At 42.5% G+C, this 23,365-nt stretch overlaps 2 protein-coding genes and 1 long non-coding RNA gene across 8 annotated transcripts in view; 2 read left to right on the top strand and 1 right to left on the bottom strand.

The window, feature by feature from the left end:
* The window catches only part of ACVR2B (activin A receptor type 2B), a 39,315-nt gene extending 29,126 nt beyond the window's left edge, over window positions 1-10,189 (top strand). For both annotated transcript variants that reach the window (XM_034662228.1, XM_034662227.1), the window contains exon 11: window positions 654-10,189. In XM_034662228.1, coding sequence (XP_034518119.1) covers window positions 654-848 — 195 coding nt within the window. In that variant the 3' untranslated portion in view covers window positions 849-10,189. The remainder of the gene's footprint in view (window positions 1-653) is intronic.
* Window positions 1,060-13,413, bottom strand: LOC109488907. Its single transcript, XR_002141777.2, has 3 exons — window positions 13,186-13,413; window positions 8,324-8,466; window positions 1,060-1,188 (listed from the first exon to the last, which is right to left on the bottom strand). It is a non-coding gene; the product is annotated as an uncharacterized LOC109488907 (long non-coding RNA).
* A 65-nt stretch (window positions 13,414-13,478) lies between these two features.
* The window catches only part of EXOG (exo/endonuclease G), a 31,150-nt gene continuing 21,263 nt past the window's right edge, over window positions 13,479-23,365 (top strand). The window contains exons 1-5 of one of the 5 annotated variants that reach the window (XM_034662230.1): window positions 13,482-13,686; window positions 15,479-15,628; window positions 19,107-19,246; window positions 20,681-20,757; window positions 22,560-22,674. In XM_034662230.1, the coding sequence (XP_034518121.1) occupies window positions 13,524-13,686; window positions 15,479-15,628; window positions 19,107-19,246; window positions 20,681-20,757; window positions 22,560-22,674 (645 nt within the window). In that variant the 5' untranslated portion in view covers window positions 13,482-13,523. Of the gene's footprint in view, window positions 13,768-15,478; window positions 15,629-19,106; window positions 19,247-20,680; window positions 20,758-22,559; window positions 22,675-23,365 lie in introns of all 5 variants that reach the window. The other 4 variants (XM_002914633.4, XM_034662232.1, XM_034662231.1 and 1 more) reach the window with 4 other exon arrangements.

The following is a 23,365-nucleotide window of genomic DNA, read 5'->3' as shown; positions in this document are numbered from 1 at the left end:
TGGGCCAGAGGCTGTACCTTCTGCCTCAGACTTTCTCAGTCTTCCAGGGCAGACATGCTGGAGTGGCCGGGCTGTTCCCTGACAAAGAGCTCAAGGTGCAGAGAGATCTCGGTGTAGTCTGGTGCTGAACAGGCCAGAGAGCCCCTGGATGTGGGCGTTTGCCTTTCCCGGCTCCACTGTGTTTGTGCCAGCAGAGGGTGTCATGCCATGTGCCCCGGACTCTCGGGTGGGGACCCAGGGGTTGTAGGGGTTAGAGTGAGATGAAGCCCTCCTCTAGTCCCCAGTGTAACTGAAGCTGCACTATGGGCCCTTACGTGATTTGGGATTCACATGAGCTCTTGTTTGAATATCACTGCCCCAAGGCAAGCAGCTGGGTCTGCCCCAGGAGGGGCCTGGGTTCCCCACCCCATCCCTTCCTATGTTGAGGCTGTGGAGGGAGGCCAGTGGACTCAGGATGATAACTGCTGGGAGGGAAGGCATCCTGATTCCTGCAGTGTCCCCCGGGCCCCTACTAGTTGACCGTCCGTTGGAGTTGGGACCAACGGGTTCTGCCTGAGCCTTAGGAACAGCCTCAAGTTTGCCTGTCCCCCATGCTTGTCTTGGCTGAGGGTCACTGACAAGGCTGTCCTTTCCCTCTCCCCACTGATGTGCAGGGCCTGGCCCAGCTCTGCGTGACCATCGAGGAATGCTGGGACCATGATGCAGAGGCTCGCCTGTCTGCAGGCTGTGTGGAGGAGCGGGTGTCCCTGATCCGGAGGTCGGTCAACGGCACTACCTCGGACTGTCTTGTCTCCCTGGTGACCTCCGTCACCAATGTGGACCTGCCCCCTAAGGAGTCGAGCATCTAAGCCCAGGACACGAATGGATCTGAAGAGGAAAGGAAAAAAAGTTGTGTTTTGTTTTGGAAATCCCATAACACCAACAAACACATAAAATGCAGCTGCTATTTTACCTTGACTTTTTATTATTATTATAATTATTATAATTATTATTATTAATATTATTTTTTGGATTGGATCAGTTTTTACCAGCACATTGCTCTACTGTATCGCAAACAGCGGACACGTCAGCAGGCGTTGAGGTGCTGAGCTGTGAATGCAGAACCAGCGCCATGCTGAAGAGCCTCAGTCACCTCCTGTCCTTTGGGGTTCATTTTTCCCGCTTTCTCTTTGTTCGTTGTCTCAGAATCTGTGACACAAAGAAACCCATCTCCTGTCTTAGGAAACTTAATGCTGCAAACTCTACCTAGAGGAACCTTTGAAGACTGTTACATAAGAACACACCTTCCTCAGAGGAGGAATTTCCCCCTGCCCTCGTCCCTTCCCCCCTTTATTGTTTTTCTCCCTTTTTAGACAGTGAGTTTAAGAAACAGCAGATGTGTCTTTCACGGATTAACGGGTGTTGTCCTGACCGAGGAAAAACGGGGATGAGAATGAGGATGGTCTGGACCGGAGTTGGAAGGGGAGGATAGAGCTGGGGATGGGGTTTGGAACAGAGCGACACTGGACTCGGGCACATCCGGAGCAACATCCTTTGGTAGGAGGCTACTTCTCAGGTAACCAGGAATCGAGGGGAAGGACCTGTGGAGGCCGAGCGTTAACGGCAAGTGCGGGGTTTGGAGAAAGTCTGAAAGCAGGTGTGGCTCTGACCCACCTGTTGGCCCTGACCAGTTTTTTCCCACTGACTTGGGCTTGGGGATTAGACAAAACGTTTTTTCTGCCCTCATTTTAAGGTTAGGTAAGGGTAGAAATCATCGTGTTTTGTGACTGTATTCTTCATAAGATAATGCTGTAAATATCTGTAACGGAGGAAGAAGTTAAAACACGTTGCTTCCTCCTGGTGCAGTTGAGGGAAATGCCCATAGGGCGCCCTGCCCTGCCAGGGCCAGAGGATTCCCTGGGTGGGGCTGCCGCGGCCTGCCTCTGAAGACCCGAGAGTCCTGCAGCGCTGGCTTTGCCTTGTGTGGTGACATTGCTGTCCCTTTATGTGGCTCGTGCACACGGCTTTCTCCAGACCCCTCAAAGAGGTGCATATTCTAAAAACCGTTTCTCTATTATGCCATAACCTTGCTCTAGTCAGTGAATGTTCCTAATGCTGCTGTTTCAACATTTGAATTTTTTTAATTTATGAAACATGCAAATTTTTTAAAAAAACAAAACACACATCCACATATACACACATGCTTTGCAATGTGGCTTCCGAGGTTTAAATTTTGAAAAGTAAAAGAATTAAAACTTCACGACCACAGACCACCTCAAACCAGAAATACCTCAGAATTTTCTACTTGTGTAAGTTTTATTATATATTTTATTAGTTGTGTTGTCTCGTAGTAAGTATATTTTAATGTAAGTTGGCTTTTATGACAAGAAAGTTTAAAAGAAATAGAGAAAAAGAAAAAAAGTTTGAGTCTTCTAGGGAGTGCTACCATTTTTGTTGATAACGCCCCCTTGTAAATAATTGTCATCAACTGTAGATTGGCTGTCTGGGCCATCTGGGCATTCATCACTCTTTGTTTGTGAAGGCGTTTCCCTCTGGTTTCTTGAGACTTTTATTTAAAAACTGGATCTCTTTCATCTTGAGGGTAGGTGAGTTGGTGAGTGATGGGGAGAGGTTGACCTGGGTGAGAAGGGCAGAGGGGTGCCTCCTCTTGACTTAATGGAGGTTCAGCTCTTTCCCCCAACTTGGTCAGTGTTCAGAATGACAGGTAACCCCACTTTAACTTGGTCAGACTGTGGCCCTTAGACGTGCTTGAGGTAATTTTCTTGAGCAGCAGCAATCGTGGAGGAGGCCGGGAGCGTCTCTGTGAGTCCACACCATGGCTGGGGGCAGTCTGGGATAGAGTGGTGTGTCTGGAGTAGCGAGTTCTCACTGTGCCCTGGAGTCACAGTCTGAGCGTGCACGCTCCCTGCTTGGCACGCCGTGTGCATCTGGAGCCTGCCACTTGGCTGTGTCCCTTTTTCTCCACGTTTGGGCACAGGGTGCTGTGGGAGGTGAGTGTGTGTGCCTCTCAGAGCTCAGTTTTTGCTTCATGGGTCAAGCTGTGAGCTGGCCAAGGTGGTTACAGGGACAGGTTTTTTTGTCTTTTTTTTGGTAGGCTGTGTTGTCTTTTTTTTTTTTTTTTTTTAAACTATTTTGTGCTGTGGTATTTTTCTTCCCTCGGAATAATTTTTAACAGCAAAACAGGCCTTACAGCAGTTGCTTTTCTTTTCCACTTATTTCTTTGAAAAGCTTTAAAATATTTATTGAAAAGTGCCATATCTAATTTCTTTAGCTTTCACCTCAGGCAGTGCATCTCTGCTTTTCTGGCATCTGCTTTTCACCCTCAGCAACAAATAAACCACTAACAGATGTAGCTGATTCACCACAGGAATGATGAGATCCCTCATCCTACCCAGTGTGGAACACTAAACCCCTGCCTCTCCATTCGGTTTTAGATTTCCTCTGGGTGATTTTTCTTTCGGCTCCATTCTTGTGAGAACTCATTTTTGGCCTGGCTGTGGAGGGTTGAGCTGCGGCCTTGGTGTGGGACCTGCTGGTCAGCTCGCAGTACCAATAGGGCAGGCCTTCCCATTGGCCTACATGCCTTTCCATTGGCCTACATGCCTTTTATCTGTGTGGGCTCCCTCTTTGCTGACCCTGTGCTCAGCTGCTGTGGTGGCTTTCGGGCCTTGGCATCAGAATGCAGTGTCTGGAGATGGTTCCTGTGTGGTGTGGCCAGGGAGAGGGGAATCTGGGAGTGCCAGTTCTTTAGGCTTCAGGCTGCCTTTCCCTCTTGCTGTGGTGTAAAATGCACCCATCAGGCAGTATCCCTGACTGCTGTTGATGGCAGAAGAAGGTGGGTGATCTTTTTCCAGGGCATGCCCCTGGGAGCCTGGGTGGGTCTTTTGCCTCAGATAAAGCGTCTGTGTGCTGTCAAGTATTCTTTGGGGGAGTGAACCATTTAGAGCTCTGGTTTATGTTTATTGGGTTATAGGGACTCTGCCTGTGCTCTTTTCTGCAAAGATTTCATGCGGTGTCCACTTCTGGAGAGCTCAGAGAACTACTCTTCCCCCACCCCAAGCTCTTGTGGAAGACGGGTAGGAGTCTGGCATCATTTTGCCTGCCTGTGGGAGAGGATGCCCCACCTAATGTGAGAGGGTGCCCAAGTCAGGGGAGGGAAGTGGCCAAGGATCCTTGCTCCTTCCTTTCTAGTGTTCTTCCATCCACACGGGCTCCTGGCTGTGGGGTGGGCTTTGGAAGAGACGTGTTCTGTTTGAAAACGTCCATGATCACCGGGAAGACATCCCAAGCCAGAGAAATACAGGAATGAGCAAGAGAAGGAGGAAACGAGTGGGGACAGAGGCCACTGTGTCACACTGTCCTCAAAGAACTCTTGATGGGCCAGGGGAGGCCCTGGTCATAGTCCTTAGGGGCTGGCATCAGCCAGGTTTTCTCCTGGGACCATTGGTCCCTCCCAGGAGTCCTTTGACTCAGGGCGAGGACTGTAGGTGGGGTGTCCTTAGGAGGCAGGGAGATGTGGCTGTGAAGGGAAGTGGTGAGTATCATTGGCCCATCATTGGCCTTCAGTGTTGAACATGGCCGGCTTGTGCTTCATTGTTCAACGTGGCTCCATAGGTGTAGGTGCCTGCAGGGATCAGTGCTGCCTGGGGAGGGGCTCCCCATGTGTGCCAGCTTTCCTCCTCTCTGGACTTGGGGATGTGTGCAGAACAAGAGAGATCTTGTTCAGCTTTGAACATCTTCAAGTGGCTTGAGCCCCAGCTCACATACTCTCAGCCCCGTTCAGAATCGCTCCTCTCCAGGCCTCTGAGCTAGTTCTTCACTTCCCCTAGGGTCCAGGCCAGTCTTCTTGTACTGGCCTGTCATGTCATGCTTTACAAAGCAAAGCAGGTGACCCAGCACTTTTCTGCTCTGTCACATTTCTCTCCAGTTGCCATGTTCTTGCTCCCTGCTACCCTGACTCTGCACTGAGTGCTTGAGCTATGTGTGTGGTGTTTCTTTGGTCACAAGCCCAGCCGCCCGTGTGTGTGTGTGTGTGTGTGTGTATGTGTGTGTGTGTGTGTGTGTGGCTCAGAAAGCCTGTCATGTGGCCCTGATGCTATGAGCCATGAGGGTAGGGAGGTGGCTGTTCCATCTGGAGTGGGGGGATTGGGTGGCCCTCTTGCAAATGGAATTTTGCCTTTTTTAGGATGCAGTGTAAAGTTCTCAGCATACTGGTAATACAAGGATTTGGTGGTTTTTAGCACTACAGTAAGCCTATGTGTGTAAGTGTTTAGTATTGGTACTAGAAGTCGAACAGACAAGTGTTACTCTTGAGAACTTGTCTCAATAGAGAGTATCTGAATTGAAAGCATTTCCTTGTAGCTAACTCAGTGTGATTGCAGTCCCAGCTATTTCAGTAGCCTGTTGGGTTCTTAATAGTTCATCTTTCGAGAGATGGCCAGGCTTGGTTCACATGTCAGGGGCTCCCTAGACCACACCTTTCTAAGAAGCACAGTGAATTGACTCATCTACCTTCCCCACCTCCCATCCAGGGTGAGCAGCCAGAAAGGAAAGAGGGCAACATAGCTTTTTCTCCTCATTTGGGTGCCATGAATTTCTTAGTTAACGGCTGCTTATAAAAGCTGAACTAATAAATTAGTAGCTAATAGGTGTGACACCTAGTAATGACGAATTTAAGTCTTGATCAACAGTAATGTTTTAAGTAAAGAAACAGGCCCAGTAATTCAGTTGATGAACTGTTTATCTTCTCAGTCTAGATTTAATGAATTCAGGGTTATATGCATAGTTGTTTAAGATTCCTGGTAGTTGATTTGTAACCAGCAATCCACCTATGAATGTATCCCAAACCTTTAGAAGGCTTGGAAAAGTTTCTTAAGATAATGATTTAGTTTTGTAGCAAAAAGAAATTGAAGTTTAAAATGCCCCCCCTTGGAAATTAATTCAGTTGACTCAGCTACATTTTTAAAACAGTGGGTCTAAGAGACCCATAAACTCATCACATAAAAGTCCAAATTATCTAGAGGGATACTTTGAATATTTCTATTTTATACTCATTTGGGGTCCATTGTAAACTTTGATTTGGACAAGATTTTGAATTTAAATGATTTGTCGCTATTTAAATTTTACCAAGCTTTTACATTTTTGTGACTGTATCTTCCAGGTGTGAATGAAGCAGGACTTTCTGATTGTGGTACTCCATGTATCCCTGTAGTGCCAAAACCAGTGATACTTTATTTGCTCCTATGGCAGCTTGTAGAGAGAATACAAGTGGTTTTTCCTCATGAATTAAAATGCATAGTCTCTAAATGCCAGTGTGTGGTGATGGGCCTTATGCTGCCCTTCCTCTCCGGGAGTATCTTTGGACTGCCTGGGGTCTATGCAATTCTGAGAACCACTGCACGCCAACCACAGGACCCGAGAGAAGTATACGCTCGGACACGTGTGTATGCAATGGATTATTCAAATGTGGGCTCTCTGGACATCTGTGGGAAAGTGTTACATTTATTTGCAAAGTTTACATTTTTGAGCTCACAGTTATGAAAAATATGACCCATTATTAGCTAATGCTTTTTAAGGATGGGTTTTATTTTATGTTTTTGTTTTTGTACACGAATGGATGTGTTCTGTCTTGAGTCCTGGGAATTTCTGCTGTTGGTTGGGCATGGGATCATTCTGTTTCTCCCAATCACGTTTGCATCGGAATGTTGTTAGGTAGCATTGTAAATAAAAGAATAGGTTATATAATAGAGATATGACACTTGAAATTTTACTTTAAAAAATCTATAGCTCTACATATATATTTAGTTATATCACCTGACAGATTCTTCTGCACAGTGTGGAGATTGTTTTATACCACAGATTATTTTTATAAAGTCTAGTGAGTTTGAATGAGAATGATTTTGTAATCAGAGTAATGAGCTTTACCTTTCAGGATAAATGTACACTGGAGTGTGAGTGGCGTGGAGATTTTACCTAGTGCTCATATGGATTCTCGTGATACACTGGCAGATGGAGGCCCGTGTTGGGTCTCATTTGGCCAAAACTCCTCTTTGGCTGTGTGGGACAGTGATGTTCCGGCTCCGCTCCCCAGATCGGGAGGCGAGGGGCTGGGGAGCGGCAGGAAGAGCCTGTGGTGTGTTTAACATTTGTGCTTCCTCCTGAGATTTCTTCTGAACAAAGGGTTCTGAAGTCAAAAATGAGTTTGTGAATTCCTGCCACAGGATGTAGTCATCTGAGGGTGTTCTGAGGAACAGAAATTACGCGGGAGTGCAGACTTGGGACGATTAAGATTCGGGCTATAAACATTTGAAATAAGAGTTTGGTGATTTGAGGAATCCACAACACTGAATTATCTAGGACCAAATTTTCCAGTTTTCAGGACAGAATTTCCAGCTGACTATTCAGAAAAGGAGGGTGGTGTGTGGACACAGCGATCAAGTGAAATGGTGAGCTGCCAGGCATGTGGTGTCTTCTGTGGTTGGGGCCTCTTGGACATGAGCGTGCTTGGGGCAGCTCCCTGCATTCAGCTAGCGAGTCACAACTGGGAGCCCTCTGAGGAAGCTCAGAGCCCTCTACCAGAGGGCATCTTCCAGCTGTCACATAGCCCCTTCCTGCTCTTCCTGCAAAGGTCAGCATGACTGCCAGGGGATGGAAGGCAGTCTTCATGTTAGCCTTTTAATTTTGGGGTAGAGAGTAGATGGTTATTTGGGTGAGCCTTTGGATGGGGATACAGGGAAGGTGAATAATGAGCTCATTCTTTGTATCATCGTCAGTCCTGAGGCCCAGCTGAAGGCCTGTCCCCCGGACCTAGGCTGCTACGCTCACAAGTACACTGGTTGGGACGGTTTTGTCAGGAGAATCCCTGATGTGTCATTTTAAACCAGCTGTGCTTTTTATTCTGTCTGGTTCAGAGTAAAGGTTTATACTTTACCCCTTTTATACTTGGAGTAAATTTAGTTTCAGCAGGTCCAGTAGCAGTCTAGGAACTAACCCGTCGTTCCTTTCCCTGCTCCCCGTGAAAGAACATTTCTCTGCTCTCCAGCCACATGTCTTGGAATGTAATTCTGTTGTGCCTTTGTTTTTGTCACCTGCCTCCCCCCAAAAGCAACTGCTGTAAGCTTTTTTCTACTTGTCTTTTCTAGCCCAAGACCCCACCTTTTTCCTTTTTCCCAGCTGTAATTTCTGGATGCAGTTCTGTGCTCCAGGTATTTGAAGAACCAGTTACCTCAGACCTCATGTTGAACCGTGTCACCATCTGGGTCCTCTCGATACTGCAGGCTTGTAACATACACACGCAGGAACCCTGCCAAGTATGGGCACTTACTTGTTTTAAACTCTTCCCAAGGACTGAAAAAGGGGCTTCTGGCAAGCTCTTCACTGCACTGTGGTGGGATGGGCCTAGAGTGTCATCTGAACGGTGCTTCCTGGGTTCCTCTTTGAATTCTGCCATTTTCAGTATTCTCCTGTCTGAATAGGCAAAGTGATTCAATTGGCTGGTCTTGCACACAAATTAGTTTCAAAGATGAGCTCTTTGTAACACATTTCCAGTCATTAAAACTCAAACGTAGAACATTCCTTTAAATGGCAGGATTAAAAAACCCACCATCCACCACTGTGCATTTTGGGAAGATGTCTGTAGCATATGTTGCTGTGAAATTAGGCCTTGCGGGATATGGCTGTTTGTCATTTTGATGTATTTTAAATAAATATATATATATATTTTTAAAGAGCCTTTTTTTACCAGTTCAAAAAGTTTAATTAACCAGCAGTCACCACATCTGAATTTTTGTCTCTAGGGCATAGATGGCAGACCAAGATTAAAAGTGGTAACTCAGCTATATGAGTATGGGTTGCCTGCCTGGGCTGACCTGCTGACCATGGGATGCCAAGGTCAGTGTGTTCCCAGGGGGTTCTGATCAGCCCTCGAGGTGTTTGGTCTCTGCCCTGTTCAGTGGACTGTTGACTTCAGTCCCTGCAAGTGCTTTAGCCCAAGTGGGGTTTTCTCAGAGCACTGCCACAAGCTAAGTGTATGTTTAGCCAAATAATTTCTCCATTAAGGGAAAAACGCGCTCATTCAAATGTTAACCAGCAACGACAGAGATGAGAGTAGGAAAGAGTAGGCAACATTGGGGTTTTGATTTGGAAAGTGTCCAAGTCACTGTCAAAGGCCGTCTGAGAGCCAGTGATCATATAGAGATTCTTAGGAGACCTCATCTGGAAGTGTTAAGACCTCCTGTGAGTTGGAGGGATTGTTAAAATGCCAGCAGCTTTTTCCCCCCATTTTTTTCTACAATTCTGTAAAAATGCAAAGAAAATTGAGTGGTACTTAAGAATTGAGGGTGAGGGTTACCGCAGAATAGAAGCATACTTCTCGATTTCAGTTCCATGCCACAAATCCACACAATGCCATTTTTCAACTGTACAAAAGAATCTGCTTATGAATTTGACTTGATATTAGTGGTAGCATCAAAAGGCCGAATTTTTCATCTGTTAATATTTTTCCACATTTGTCCTTGAATCTGAGTAACTTTACAGTACTGTAAATTTAACTTACATAGAGTTTGATGTGAATTCTTGTGAAAAGAGCTTCTGTATGTAACAGACACACAGTTAAAGAACACAGCAGAATACAAAACTTGCAGGACCAATTTTGGAACCAACAGAAAATGTCACCTCTCATTTTCCATCTTTATGTATCGGTTTTACTAGCTACTTCTAAATTTGTACATTATGTGTAAGGAAAAGAAGGAAACCCCTAAGGCTTGTCTAACTTAGTGGAGAATGTGTGTGTCGGTTTAGGATGGATAGCGAAATCTTACTGAGCTGTGTTATCTAACTTGTATATAACAATTGTAATTAAAAGTCTGGATTCACCTGTTTCTTGCGGTTTAAAACAATGAGTAATTACAAACTCTGGAAATGTGACTAGTATATGACTTAAGGCTGTAGAAGTGAGGAAGCTCTTCAAGTGCTAAAAATAAAGACTTCTAGTTTTTGGCTCAAATTCAGTAAGTACTGTTTGTATACCAGGATATGTGAGATGTAAATGTAATAGGTCACTTTTCACCCTTGTAGCTATAAAATAAAAATTTTGTAGAACAGAAATAGCTTGTACTACTGAATTAACAAAAGTTATACTAAAGCATCATGTTTAAAAAGATACACACACACACACACACATACACACACAGAGTTAAGCTTGTTGCTGTTACCCTGTCTGGATTTGAAAAGTGTGCTGATTTATATATATATATAACACACACATATATATATTATATACACGCACACATCTAAAATGGCCTAAAGCAGACATCCATGTAATAATTACAGTTGCAAAATGAAGACATTTTGGAAAGAACATTGTATCATAGTTCATTCATTTGCAGTGGATCTTTGTTCCTTTTTACTGTGGTAATTTTAGATGAGTGTCAAGTTTGAAATTAGATCTGCTAAGTTGGGGTTTTGCTGCTTGAACTCTGCACTGGGTCCTCAAATAAACCGATGTGAATGTAGTTTTTTCCCCCTGTGTGAAGAAGCAGCCACACCCCAACAGAATAGGAGGAAAAATCTAGAGCTATTTCAAGTTTTATCTTTTTGTATATGAAAATAAAATAATAATAATAAAACTACTCTGTTGTCTCTCTTAATCACATGGCAGGGGATTGAAATTTTTTTTCATGGGAATTAGAAATCAGTATAGTGGTGTTCTCCCACTTACAGGGCTGACTTGAACACCCCTGAGAGTTCCTGCCTAGTCTACCATGGTCCTGTGATACTGGAGCTCAGCACAGGTCTTCATTTCTGCCCTTCAGAAACTCAGGACCTAGTTGGAGACACTGGATTTCTCCTAAATGGACTGTCTTGGAACTTGGGGTAAGTTCCTGCAGGGTAGGGGTATATTTTCCGTATCTCCAAGATTCCTGTATCTCCCTCCCCCACCCCAGTCCTATACTTTGCAGACAACCCTGAGCAATATTTTTGTAAGTGGAGCAGAGAAGCCTAGAAAATAAGTTTTATTCAGGACTACTGCAGAATACATGCCCTGCCATTTCTAAGCATGGCTGAGTATCAAGGTCACTCATAAAAAAAATATAGTTATGGGGCACCACCCCAGATATGAATCAACAAAGCCAGGTCTCACGTTTTAGAATTCTTGACTTACCTCGCTAGATGAAAACATGGTTTCCTGTTAATTAAATAATGAGTCTGTACTGCCTAGCAAAACCAGAAAGCCCCAGAAATCACCTCAGTGCTTTCTGCAGTAACAGAAGATTTTTTTGGCCTGTGATTAATATTTGCTAAGTGGAGAAACACCAGCTTTGAATCCTTCTGGTGGGGTTAATGCCTTTTTATTCATGCTTTAATAGGATTAAACAACCTGTTTGGAACTCTTAGAGAATGATTTTTGATGAAGGAACCCTTTATTTAGGGACCAGTTGTCACAGCTTATGGCCCATTTTGCTCTCTCAGATTTAGACAGTTCACCTTCTATTAGTGAGTGCCCCTAATGATAAGCACAGAGAAGGAAAGGAAGGCTAACGTTGAAAGAGGATCTTAGAACTAGAAATGTTGGAAGGTTGGACCAGAGAGGTCGTCTGGTCACACTTCAGCAAAAGAATTCCTTCACCAGAAGAACTTGGACACGGAAGCTGATTTCTAAAAACAGGCTTGCTCAAGAGAGCAAGTAGAAGAGGGTTCAGGGGCCATTAAACCTGCCCTCCCACTCCTTCCCTTAAGTCTCAAGTACCCCTGTGGAACTATGGGTGCCCTGGCTACAGTTTAAAAACAACTGGTCCAATTCCTTCATTTTAAAGGTGGGTGAACTGGCCCAGAGGGAGGTAACCTACCCTAAGTCAGGCAGCCCTTACTTCCAGTTCTTGATATCTTGGGGCCAAGAGTGGGGTTCACTGTTGTGTCCCAAGTACAGGGTCTGGATGAGGAAAAGTCACCTACCATTTATCTTTCATTCATGTTTAACACAGCACACGGCACTTAGTAGGGCCTTGAGAAATAAGTAGCTCTTAAGTGAATGTATGTATTTAGTAAATTCTGGTAGAAGCTGCTGAGATAGCTTTGAAACCTACAGATAACACCAGTGTTGTCTGGTTGTATTTGTCGGGACTCTTGGTTGCAAATGACAGAAACCGTTAAACAAAAAGGGGGTTTTACTGGAAGGATCCTGGGGCAAAGGGCCAACCAAGCTTTGAGTACAGGCAAGCTGTGGCGCGGCTTCGGGAGCCCTGGCAGCTGCACAACAGCCCTTCACTTAGGTCTCAGCATTTCCTCCACTGTCGCTCAGTGGAAGACCAAATGCATCTGCTCCTTTGTCCACTTAGCAGGAAACAAAGCTACAGATAGTGCCAGAGTTTCATACGTCACATTTTGCCACCTGGAGAGACATCCAGATTCACAATCCCTGGAAAGATTCCCAGCTGACCTAGTTCAACCAATTAGGGTCAGAGGTACACGGGATTATACAGAATGACTTTGTAATAAGTATTCCTGGGTAGGGTACGTGGACCCATGAAGCTGTCAAAACAACCCTGATACTTTAGCTGGTCCTTAGAAAAGGCCTCCTGCTTAAGCCCACGTGGGGTGCTGCAGATTGTGCTGCAAAATGAACAAAACTCATTTATTCTGAGTGGGAATGCCTAAAACCCTTACTTTGTCAGCAGATATTCAGCAGTCCGAATTTCATATTCTATCAAGATAAAATAGGACTAATGAAAAATTGCTAACATTTACAGAGCATTTAATGACATGCCCCCGATTCTTCCCTAAATGCTTTATGTGGTAGCCTTTAATTCTCACAAGAACTCTATGGTCTAATCATTTTCATCATAATAACTTTTATTATTTATAAACATAAATAATATTTATTGTATACTTTTCATATATGATACTATTACCATTATTCCCATCTATAAAAGAGGAAACAGAAGCCCGGAAAGGTGAAGTAACACACCTGCTCTCGGATTCAGGATCCTAAGCCACCATGGAGTACTGGCTCGTCAACACACTTATTAGGAGGTACATGGCAATTTTTAGAAGTTAGGACTCATATACCGTAACTTCAAAGCCAGGTGTCATGAAGACAGCCAATGTGGCATACGTTTTGGAATCAGACCTGCGTTGGAATGGCGGCTCTGAGGCCTTACTGGAATCATGTGCAAATGGTTTACTCACCTATCAAGTGGGACTAAAGGTACGCATCACTGCGCCCTCAAGACGTCATGCCTCCCACCCATCACCGGATTAAGGGGACCGGGGGTGGAGCAGGAGTGGAGTGGTATTGGGGGAGAGTGTAGGCTTCACCTGGGCCTCCAGTTTTGTCACCAGGGGGCTCCCGAAGCCCTCAGCGGGGAGAGTGTGCGCTTGCGCTCTGAACATCCCGCGGCTCCAGGGAGGCTTAGTACCGGGCGACTCCAGGTTGCGCATGCGTGTCTCGGTCCCACGGTTGCGATTGGCTTTCAGGCGTCAGAGCCGGTGTGCGCACGCGCGACTGCAAAAGTGCTCCGGGTAAGATGGCTTCCAAAAGTTTTGCTTCCCGCCTCAGAGGCTCCGGGCGCTTTCTGAGTGTCTTCGTGGCGGGAGCTGTGGTGGGCGCCGCCGGAGGCGGGTTCACGGCTATGAAGTTGCTCCGGAGTCAGGGCGCTGAGGCAGCGTTGGCGGTGAGGGAGATCGACCGTAAGTCCGTAGGCCTGCTCTTCCTTCCCTGGCCCAGGTTTCGGGCCGGATTCCTACCTCCGGCGTGAATTCTAATTCTCGGTACGCGCGACTTTTCTCCCTTTGCCGCCCCGAGCCCGGCGGTCCTGGGTTTTCAGCCTTTGTACTCGTCTCTCCTAGCCTTCCCGCTCCACCTGGGGCCTCGCCTGCCTCTTTCGCGTACTTCTCCATCTTCATTTTCTCGTCTTCTACCCCCGAAGTTATTTATCACATGTATGTTTTTAAGGTCTGTAATCTCCATTAGGTCGTTAGCTCCTTAACAGCTCGGACTATGTTTTGTTCTTCACCATATATACAGTCCACTACCTGTACATAATTGACACTCAGTTAAGTGTGGAAGAATGAATAAATTAACACCTAGTTTTAGCATATTAGTTAATTGTCCTCATTTTGCCTTCGTTCAAATGAAGAGTACCGCATTAACCTTAAAAACGAATCTGTCGGGTTATTTTATCAGCAAAAAAGTGGGCTTATTTCACTAGAGTAGGGAATTAACAATCCAGGACAAGCAAGCTATGGCAAAACCATAGGCAAGTCCAGCAACCAAAGGAGAGGAACTTTATGGAGAGAACGGAGGAAGTTGGGAGGGGTTGTTTTGCAAAGTCCAGGGGTAGTCAACTTCTTGTAGAAGTTGCATTGTCTTTCCCTGTTGGGGGCCTGTAGTTGATTCTTTCCCTTGCTAGTTCTTTTGTCAGGGTCTGTAATTGACAGAGAGTGATGGCTCTCCGTTCCAGCCTCCCCTTCTAGCAGCAGAGTCCACTTTCCTGAGGTTTCCCTTTATTAATTTTCACACCTGCTAGCCCTTCTGCAAAGTATATAACTTCTCAAGCCACCGGGGTACCTTATATTTAACAATGAAAATGAGCTCATGCTCATTTTTTAAAAAAGATTTTATTTATTTTTGTGAGAGAGAGAGAAAGAGAGAACAAGTAGGGGGTAGGGAGAAAGGGGCATAGGGAGAAGTAGACTTCCCACTGAGCAAGGAGCCCGATGAAGGGCTCGATCCTAGGACCCTGGGATCATGACCTGAGCCGAAGGCAGATGCTTAACCAACTGAGCCACGCAGGCCTGGAGTTTATGCTCATTTTTTACACTTTCCTTGCCATGCTGATTTAACTTGCTCCTTCTGATACTTGGCATTTAGCAGGAGAACTAGTTGGGTAGGTTGAAGAGCTGGAGAAGGCATCAAGAGAGGGTTATTTTGAAACTGACTCCTTGTTAAATGTGTGCTTGGTTTCTCCCAGTAGGAAAAGTAAGACCAGTTTTACCACTATGTCGCTGCAGCGCACATCTCAGTTCCAGAATGATGGATGATAGTCTTTTAAAATGTTTATAAAAGGCTGTGTTTTTGTCCCCACACTAACTCTTATAATGTAATGAGGAAGTAGGCTTTTTCCCATTAAATCATATCAGTGACTAGGAATGACTTGTTTTTCCTTTGCTGCTTTTGTATAGATGGTACTTTATGGGGCAGAGATTTGGACATTTGATGTGATAGACCAGTAAGATCAGGTCCTTATTTAAAAGTTAATGAGATAGCTGCAGTTTATCTTGTTTGTTAAAACTGATTATAGGCAAAGCCTACTGTCTCTTTTCTCTGCGTTGGAAATAATTGCAAAATGAGATTTGGTTGATTAGACTTTTGAGTCAGTCCTTTGTAAGTCTCACCCCTCTGCCTTAACATTTTTTGTTCCTAGTAAAAGTTACTAATTATTTGTTATTTTTGTCCCCTTCTCCCCCTTTTCATTTTTAGGTTCTGCAGAAAAGGCTCTCTTGGAACAATTTGGAGTCCCTTTAACTGGAACAGAGACTAGGCATTACACTAATCATGCCTTGTCTTATGATCAGTCAAAGCGGGTGCCTAGATGGGTTCTTGAACATATATCCAAAAGCAAGATAATGGGTAGGTGGTTAGAAGTAAAGGCATTGGTGAAAGGTGTTTACAAATTTAGAACAAGGGGGATTATTGATTCAACTTTTTTCACATTACAGCACATTTAGATAATGATGATGTCTGTATGGCGTACTTAGATAAATAGACCTGCCTGGTAGCCAAGGAGCTCCAGACGCTTCCCAGCTTTCTAAGGAGCTGAGAGGATCAGTACCTTGACATATGAGTTGGAGGCTCTGTCCTAAATATTGCTACAAGTAGCACTATTTGTTCATTATCTCCAAAACTAATTTTAAAGTGCCTATCACATGTCTGGCACTGTGCTGAGCCTTTGGACCAGAGCAGATAGTCTCTCGTTCTTTGCACTTTGAGTTAACATGGGGGGGGGGTTGACCTATCAAACAAATAATCATGAATGTATAATTATTATTGGTAATAACTGTTCTGAAGGACAAGTGATTGCAAGTTGGATTAGTATAAATAAGGAACAGTGAAGAATGTGATGAGCAATGATATAGGAGAACCTGATTTTGATTAGGAAGGCTTCTCCAAGAAAATGGCTTGGAGGGTAGATGCTGTTACCTAGGCAGAGGAGTTGGGTGGTCCATGGACTGTGGACAGGAGCGTTCCAGACAGAAAGAAGAGCACAGCTGCATCTCTGAAGGCTCTAATGTGAAGAGTTTTGTTCCTTTAGGGAACTAAAAGAAGGCCAGAGTGGCTGGAGCAAGGGAGAACATGTGAAAGGAGAGACTGGAGAGGTAGGCAGGCATGTAAGTCTGTTCATGGTTTTTTTTGGTTTTGTTTTTTTGGTTTTTTTAAAGATCTTATTTATTTATCTGACGGAGAGAGAGAGACAGCCAGCGAGAGAGGGAACACAAGCAGGGAGAGTGGGAGAGGAAGAAGCAGGCTCCCAGTGGAGGAGCCTGATGTCGGGCTCGATCCCAGAACTCCCGGATCATGCCCTGAGCCGAAGGCAGCCGCTTAATGACTGAGCCACCCAGGCGCCCCCTTTTTTTATGTTTTTTTATGTCTTGGTGGATTCTTGTAATTAAAATGACCAGACCTTGATATTTAGTGTTAAATTGGTTTCCGTGTAGATTATTCTAGTTTATACTATCCACTGTTAACTACTTGTCCTGTCTTTCACTCATAATGAGCATTACTAATTTAATAGCTGATTTTATTTCCATCTATTGGTTACCAGTGAAAGTTAATATTTTGTGAATTATTCTTTGTGAGTTATTTTTACCATTTTCAGTTGGGATATTGTTTTTTGAATTGATTTGTGGGAGTTCTTTATGTGTTAAGGTATTACCTTTTGTCATAGTTGTCTTATTAATTTATTTGCCTTTTAATTTGCTGTAAGGCCCACACATTTATTTCTCCTTTGCTTTACAGTACATACTCTGTTTATGTATATTAAAATGCTGATGTTTAAATGAGTGTATCCCTTTCTAGAGTCAAACCAACCAGCAGAATAGCAGGAGCCTTGCTGCCAGGAGACTGATGTATTTGGAAACTTTTTCATAGCAGTTGAGAGCTGATTATAAACTTACATCAAGAGAAACTCACTTGATTTAGTTTCAAGCCTAATGAATTTCCTTTAAATATAAAACTTTTCCCAAGATGTAAGGAATTTCGTCTTTAGTAATTTTATCCTGCTATTAAATTACCATTTTCAGAGGCATATAAGAAAAATACTGCATTTCACATTGTAATGTGTAATTTGAGGAGGTAAAATAATATTATTTGAAAACAGGAAGCAGTATACTTGTGATTTACTTGATTTTAGTCTAAAAGAGTCTTCTGTTTTCAGTAATGACAGACTAGATTACTCAGACTGACTCTCTGCTAAAAAAAAAAAAAAGGAAATGTTATTAGCAGACTGTCTGCTAAAAACAATAGGAAATATGTAAAAAAAAAAAAATCACTTAAAAAAAAGAGTCAGCATGATAGTGGTGAATTGGCAAGCCAATATCTGGGGGAAAGCCAGAATCCAGAGAGGTAAGGGCAGTCCTGGTAAACCAAAGCCACATTGCTTTTGATTCTGCACCTTTGTAGGGTGAGGGAGACTGAATGTGAGACCTAGGGCTCACCCAGGGTAGATTGTCTTATAGGAGACCCTCCCCACATTAGCCTGGAACCCCAGGGTGCACCCCTTGCATTAGCCTGGAACCCCAGGGAGGATGGGGGAGCCAGAACTAACCTGCCTGCTCACCCTAGGGGACTATATGGAACGTTTTCTTGACACCGAGTAGGAAAGGGTCAAAAGGAAAATAAAAAGTTTGTTCCAGAGGAGTGGAGGCCACACACTGGCTGTCGTGCAGACGTATAGCCGGAAGCCATGGAGCCTGTATAGATCAAGTCCTGAAGCCCTGATCTTGGTTTAACACAGTTCTCCACTGGCAGTGCCTCCAGGTACCCTGACAGAAACAAATTTACATCCATCTCAAGGAAGGCATCTTCATTCTAGGCCTTTGGAAATTCCCACAGATGAATTTTCAGTGACGGTGAGCACCAGGCAAAGATAACCAGGCTTGTAAGGAAGTGATTCCACTGGTGATGGCACATAAGAGAAGCTTAGTAATAATTTTACTGTTAATTTTTTTCTTTATGAAGTGGTTCTAAAAAGCTCAGTGTCATAATTTATTCTGAGTCTTGGGATCTGATCATTTAAAATTTTTCTGGCTGAATGAAATGACACTGGAATCAGTAACTTCATTGGTCTCCATTTTAAACTTTATTGAGTAGCAGTCTGAGTCTGTTCCATTTATCCCTATTATTTTTGTAATTTAACAAGATCTGGCCTAATGACAGTGGGAAATGTGGTCTTAGGGTTTGCTGATGTCCACTGTGGCAAACTCTCCTGGAGGTGTGAGAATATAAATAAATTTGAGATTTTTTTCTCTCCCTGTGGTACACAGATATTTTGTTCAGTAATTTTTGGATTGAGCTCATAACCTGAATATTTGTTTTGTCATGGCTTAAGAGGCAGCAAGCAAGATATCACAGACACTCTCCCCCTCCCCTAGGCTGTGGCTGCCCAGAACAAATTGTTTTGTGTCTATATATATCCATTATTTCAGTACATATAAACTTACCAAATACAGTTGCATAAAATATAATACATGAGGGTCTTTTTAGAAAGCAAGAGTTTATTTAGTATGTAAGCTTTTTATATAGTTCTGCTATTTGGTCATTGTTTTTACTTAAATACTATCTGGGGGATTTTTTGCCTTTAATTTCAAAGGCTAGAAACAGAAGTATATGACATAGCTACACTGTATGAAAAGCATTCTTTCCTAGACTAGTCCTTGCTAAATTCAGATGAGGTATCTGAACTATCCCAGGAACTTGAGACATGCAAACAATCACTAAGTACTAGCTGCTCAGAGAGATACTAGCCAGCAGCAAACAGCTTGCCTTGCTTAGAGAATCTTGAGGGAAATTTGTCCACTAATAACGTACCATTTTGTATGTTTTTCTTCAGGTGATGCTGACAGAAAACATTGTAAATTCAAGCCTGATCCCAACATCCCTCCAACCTTCAGTGCTTTCAACGAAGACTACATTGGGAGTGGGTGGTCACGAGGACACATGGCTCCAGCGGGAGATAACAAATTCTCATCTGTAGGCATATTTTTTGGGAGGGATGGGAATACGGGGCTGGCAGTATGTATACCATGGGACTTAGGCATTAAAAAATAATAGGAGCCAAACCTTAACATTTGAGAATTTCTATACTTTTATTTTATATTTTCCTTCCTGACTATAATTCCTTTGTTTGCTCAGATAGTGAAGCGTTCTTAAACAGGTTGAAAAATAAAACTAAATGCTATGTAAAAGAGAACTGGAGAGCTCTCAGGAGCTGATTATTTATTTATTTATTTTTATTTTGAAAAATTTCAGATCTGTAGAAAAGTTGAGAGTGCGGCAAAAACATTTTTACCTGTAGAAAAATTGAAAAGATGATATAGCAAACACTTTTTTTTAGAGAGGGCAGAGGGGCAGAGGGAGAGGAGGAATCTTAGGCAGCCTCCTCACTCAGCATTGTTCAGGATTGCTCAGGGTATTGTATCACCTAAGAATGAGAATATTTGTGTATATGACAGAGTATCATACCAAGAAGTGTGTGTATATGTATTCTTGAATATTTGTACAGTATCTCTAACATACAGTTCATACACAGGTTTGCCAAATTGTCGCAGTTGTGTTCTTTACAGCTTTTTTTGACCCAGTGTACAGTCATGAATTACATATTATACTTAGTAGTCATGTCTTTCTAGTCTCCTTTACTTTAGGATTAGTTCTCTGCCAAAAAAAGGAGAAAAATGTCTTTTATGACACTTACTGCATCAACTGTTGGTGATTATTGTCATTAAGATAGTGGTTTTTAACCTTAGATACTCATTATAAATACCTAGGGATGTTTTGAAAAATCCTAATGCCCAGATCCAGAGCAATTAAATTAGAAACTCTAGGGGGTGGAACCCAGGCACCAATATTTTTTAAAGCTCCCTGGGTTATTCCATTGTGCATTCAAGGTTGAGAACCACTACTTGAAGAGAAGGTTCTTGATGGCTTTCATGGTTAATACAAGTCAGTGGAAGGAAATAACGACAGCCTTTCAGGAGTGTGGAACGAAAACCTAGTGGCCAGAAATTCAGAGGAACAAGGAATTCTTCTCTGCTACTTTTGAACTAATATGTTTGTGTTGTAATTACTGAAAGTTGACCATTATGGAGAAACTCTGCCAGAGGCTGAACACCAGAATTTGTCCTTTAGCTTTATATTGGAAACTTCGCTCTTAGAGTCTACATTACTGGTTTGGATTTTAGGAAGTACAAAGAAAGCTAGCACACCAAACTACTTATTTCGTTATACCCCTATTACGAATAATCATTATTGAGCTTTCTGACCTGGAATAGCTGTGGCTTTCATTTATTAAACGAGTAGTCACTGTAATTGCCTCAAGGTAACGGAGCTGGCTTTCATTGTCTCTTTGTAAAATCTCAAAGGGGAAGGCATTTCATTGCAAGTTACTATTTTTATTTCTTTTCACAGAAAGCCATGGCTGAAACCTTTTACCTTTCTAATATTGTACCTCAGAATTTTGATAATAATGCTGGATATTGGAACAGGTGAGGGGTGAGAGTTTTAAAATGTGGTTCTGTGGGAGATGAATGATGTGCCTGGAGAATGTACTAGTGCACCCATCAACTGTTTGTTTAGCAGAAGCTAGCACTACTGAAGGTAAGTACTAAGGACGAGTTGTCTTCGCTGTATACCAGGAGTACAGTTGTCTGTGGGAGTACAGACTTCAGAACAGCCAGCTCTTTTGATCATATTTGCCACTGGTCAGAAGTCAAGTTTTGGAAGAAACTACTCAAAATATCATTACTGAGGTAGTAAGAGATTTTTGAGTATGTCCAGAGGGCACTCTATTTTTTTCTTCTTGTATTTCAAGAGTTACTGAGCTTTTTAAAAAAAGGTTTGGTACAATTAAACATAACCAGTTTTTGATAGACCCTAACAATAAAATCATCTAGGCTTTTTGCACATTTTTGATACTTATAACCAGTTTTGTCAGGGGATCTCTTTAAGCATCTAAAACTAGCACTGATTGAGGTGGTTTCAGGCTATTGCATTTTCCTCAAACAGAACTTTATGGTTCAAAATAATTAGGAGAGTAATTATAGCTCCATATTTGTTTTGTCTACATACCCTCCCTTCCCCCACTCATTATTTTAAGCAGGTGACAGGTATGTTGTTTTATTTATAAATGTTTTAACGTATTTTTAGATGGTAAGGATTTTTTTAAAAATTGAAGCAGAACAAGATTATTGCCCCTAAAAAATTATACAGTAATTCCTTATTGCCAGTTTTACAATTAGTGTTCAGATTTCTCTGATTGTTCTTAATTTTTTATTTCTGGTTGATTGGTTTGAATCAGAATTTAAACAAGGTCAACATATAGATATGTTCTCTTAATACTCTTTTAATCTGTAGGTTTCCTTTTGGTTTGTTTGTTTTTTGTTTTTTAGCCTTGCAGAATATTTGTTAAAGATCTGGGATATTTGTCTTATGGAGTTTCCTTTTTATTTTGGCTGGTCACGTACCATTTAACATTTTCCTTTCCCAAGAGATATATTTTTGGGAGGATAATTTACCTGATAATTAGGCATATATGCTGTGAGGTATAATACTGCTGATTTTACTTTTTAGATAAGGAAGCTGAGGGATGATGACATGCATCGTTATCTCTCATAAATCTCTCCCAACTGCAGTATAAGAAAGTGCATATTAAACCTTGCCATTTGTATCTAGTAAATTAGTAAAACCATTTTTAATTGATAAATCCCAGTGTTGTAAAGATTGCTGTGAAACTGTGGTGTTGTATTTTGGAGTTTATAGAGTAAATTGGTACAATACCATTAAAATATTACTTTTACATATAATCAGGTGTTATTAAAATACATATTCAGTAAAGTAATTCTGGCCCTTGAAATTTATCCTAAGGAATGTTGCATTATATAAGAAATGGTAGGATAAACCCAGTTGCCCCACAGTAGGAATGGTTAAATAAATAAGGTGTATCAGCTTGTTGAAATGATACATAACTCTTCAGAAAAGATTGAGAACTACAACATAGAAAGATAAGGGAGAAGACAAAACAAAATTTCAGTTCTAAAATGTACACTCAGTGCACACACAGGAAAATGTAAGTAGCTGTGAGTGCATATAATTTTTAAGTTTTCTTGTGCAGCGAAGAACTGGAAAGATAATGGCTTATGTCCTTAGTGTTTTGTGCAATATTCGCTTGTTCACATTCATTTGTCAAATTCAGCATTCTGGTATCTTTCCTAGGGATTTGATATGGTTTGCTTCTTTTCTATATTTATGTCTGTGTGAATATCACACCTTTTTTTGCTTTGTTTTTCAGACTGGAAATGTACTGTCGAGAACTGACGGAGAGATTTGAGGATGTTTGGATAGTATCTGGACCGTTGACCTTACCTCAGACTGGAAGTGATGGAAAGAAAACAGTTAGTTATCAGGTAGGGACATGTTTTAACATTCAGGCTTATGTTATTTGTATGAGATTATAATTTCATTCTGTAATTCTACTTTTTAATTTTATTTATTGAATACCTGTTGGAATGATAGGCACAGGGGATATAATGATGGATTAAAAAGCAACCACTGATTTTAAGGAGCTCACAGTTTAGAAAGGGAGACAAAAACAAAAAGGGAGACAGACGTGTTATCAGTTAATCACATAAAAGTCTGATATGGTGTGCTAGAGATAAGTACGTAGATGAAGGGGTGTCACAAGAGCACTGACCAGCTCTTTTGGTATGGCTTGGGAAGACTTAACAGAGGAAGTGATTTTTGAGCTAGATCTTGACAGATGAGTAAGAGTAAACTGAGTCAGTGAATCACTATATTGTACACCTGAAACTAATGTAACACTGTATGTTAACTATACTGGAATTAAAATTTTTAAGACTGGGAGGAAAATGAGTAAACTGAGTCAGGAGGGGAGCATGGGAATTCCAAAAGCCGGAACAGTGTAAGCACAGAACATTTGGGATTGACTGGATAGTTCTGGAATTCAGGTGTCATTGAAGATATAGGAGCTTAGGGTACAAAAGAGTATGGATGGCTCACAGGGAATGAGGATTCTACAACAACAGGACAGGGGCCAGATAGTAGAGGGCTTTGTATTCCATAAAGGCTTGCATTTTG

The sequence above is a fragment of the Ailuropoda melanoleuca genome, chromosome 6, assembly GCF_002007445.2.
Source record: "Ailuropoda melanoleuca isolate Jingjing chromosome 6, ASM200744v2, whole genome shotgun sequence".
Lineage (NCBI taxonomy): Eukaryota > Metazoa > Chordata > Mammalia > Carnivora > Ursidae > Ailuropoda > Ailuropoda melanoleuca.
Note: the sequence above shows the minus strand (reverse complement) of the source record. Positions and strands in the feature narration are given on the sequence as shown.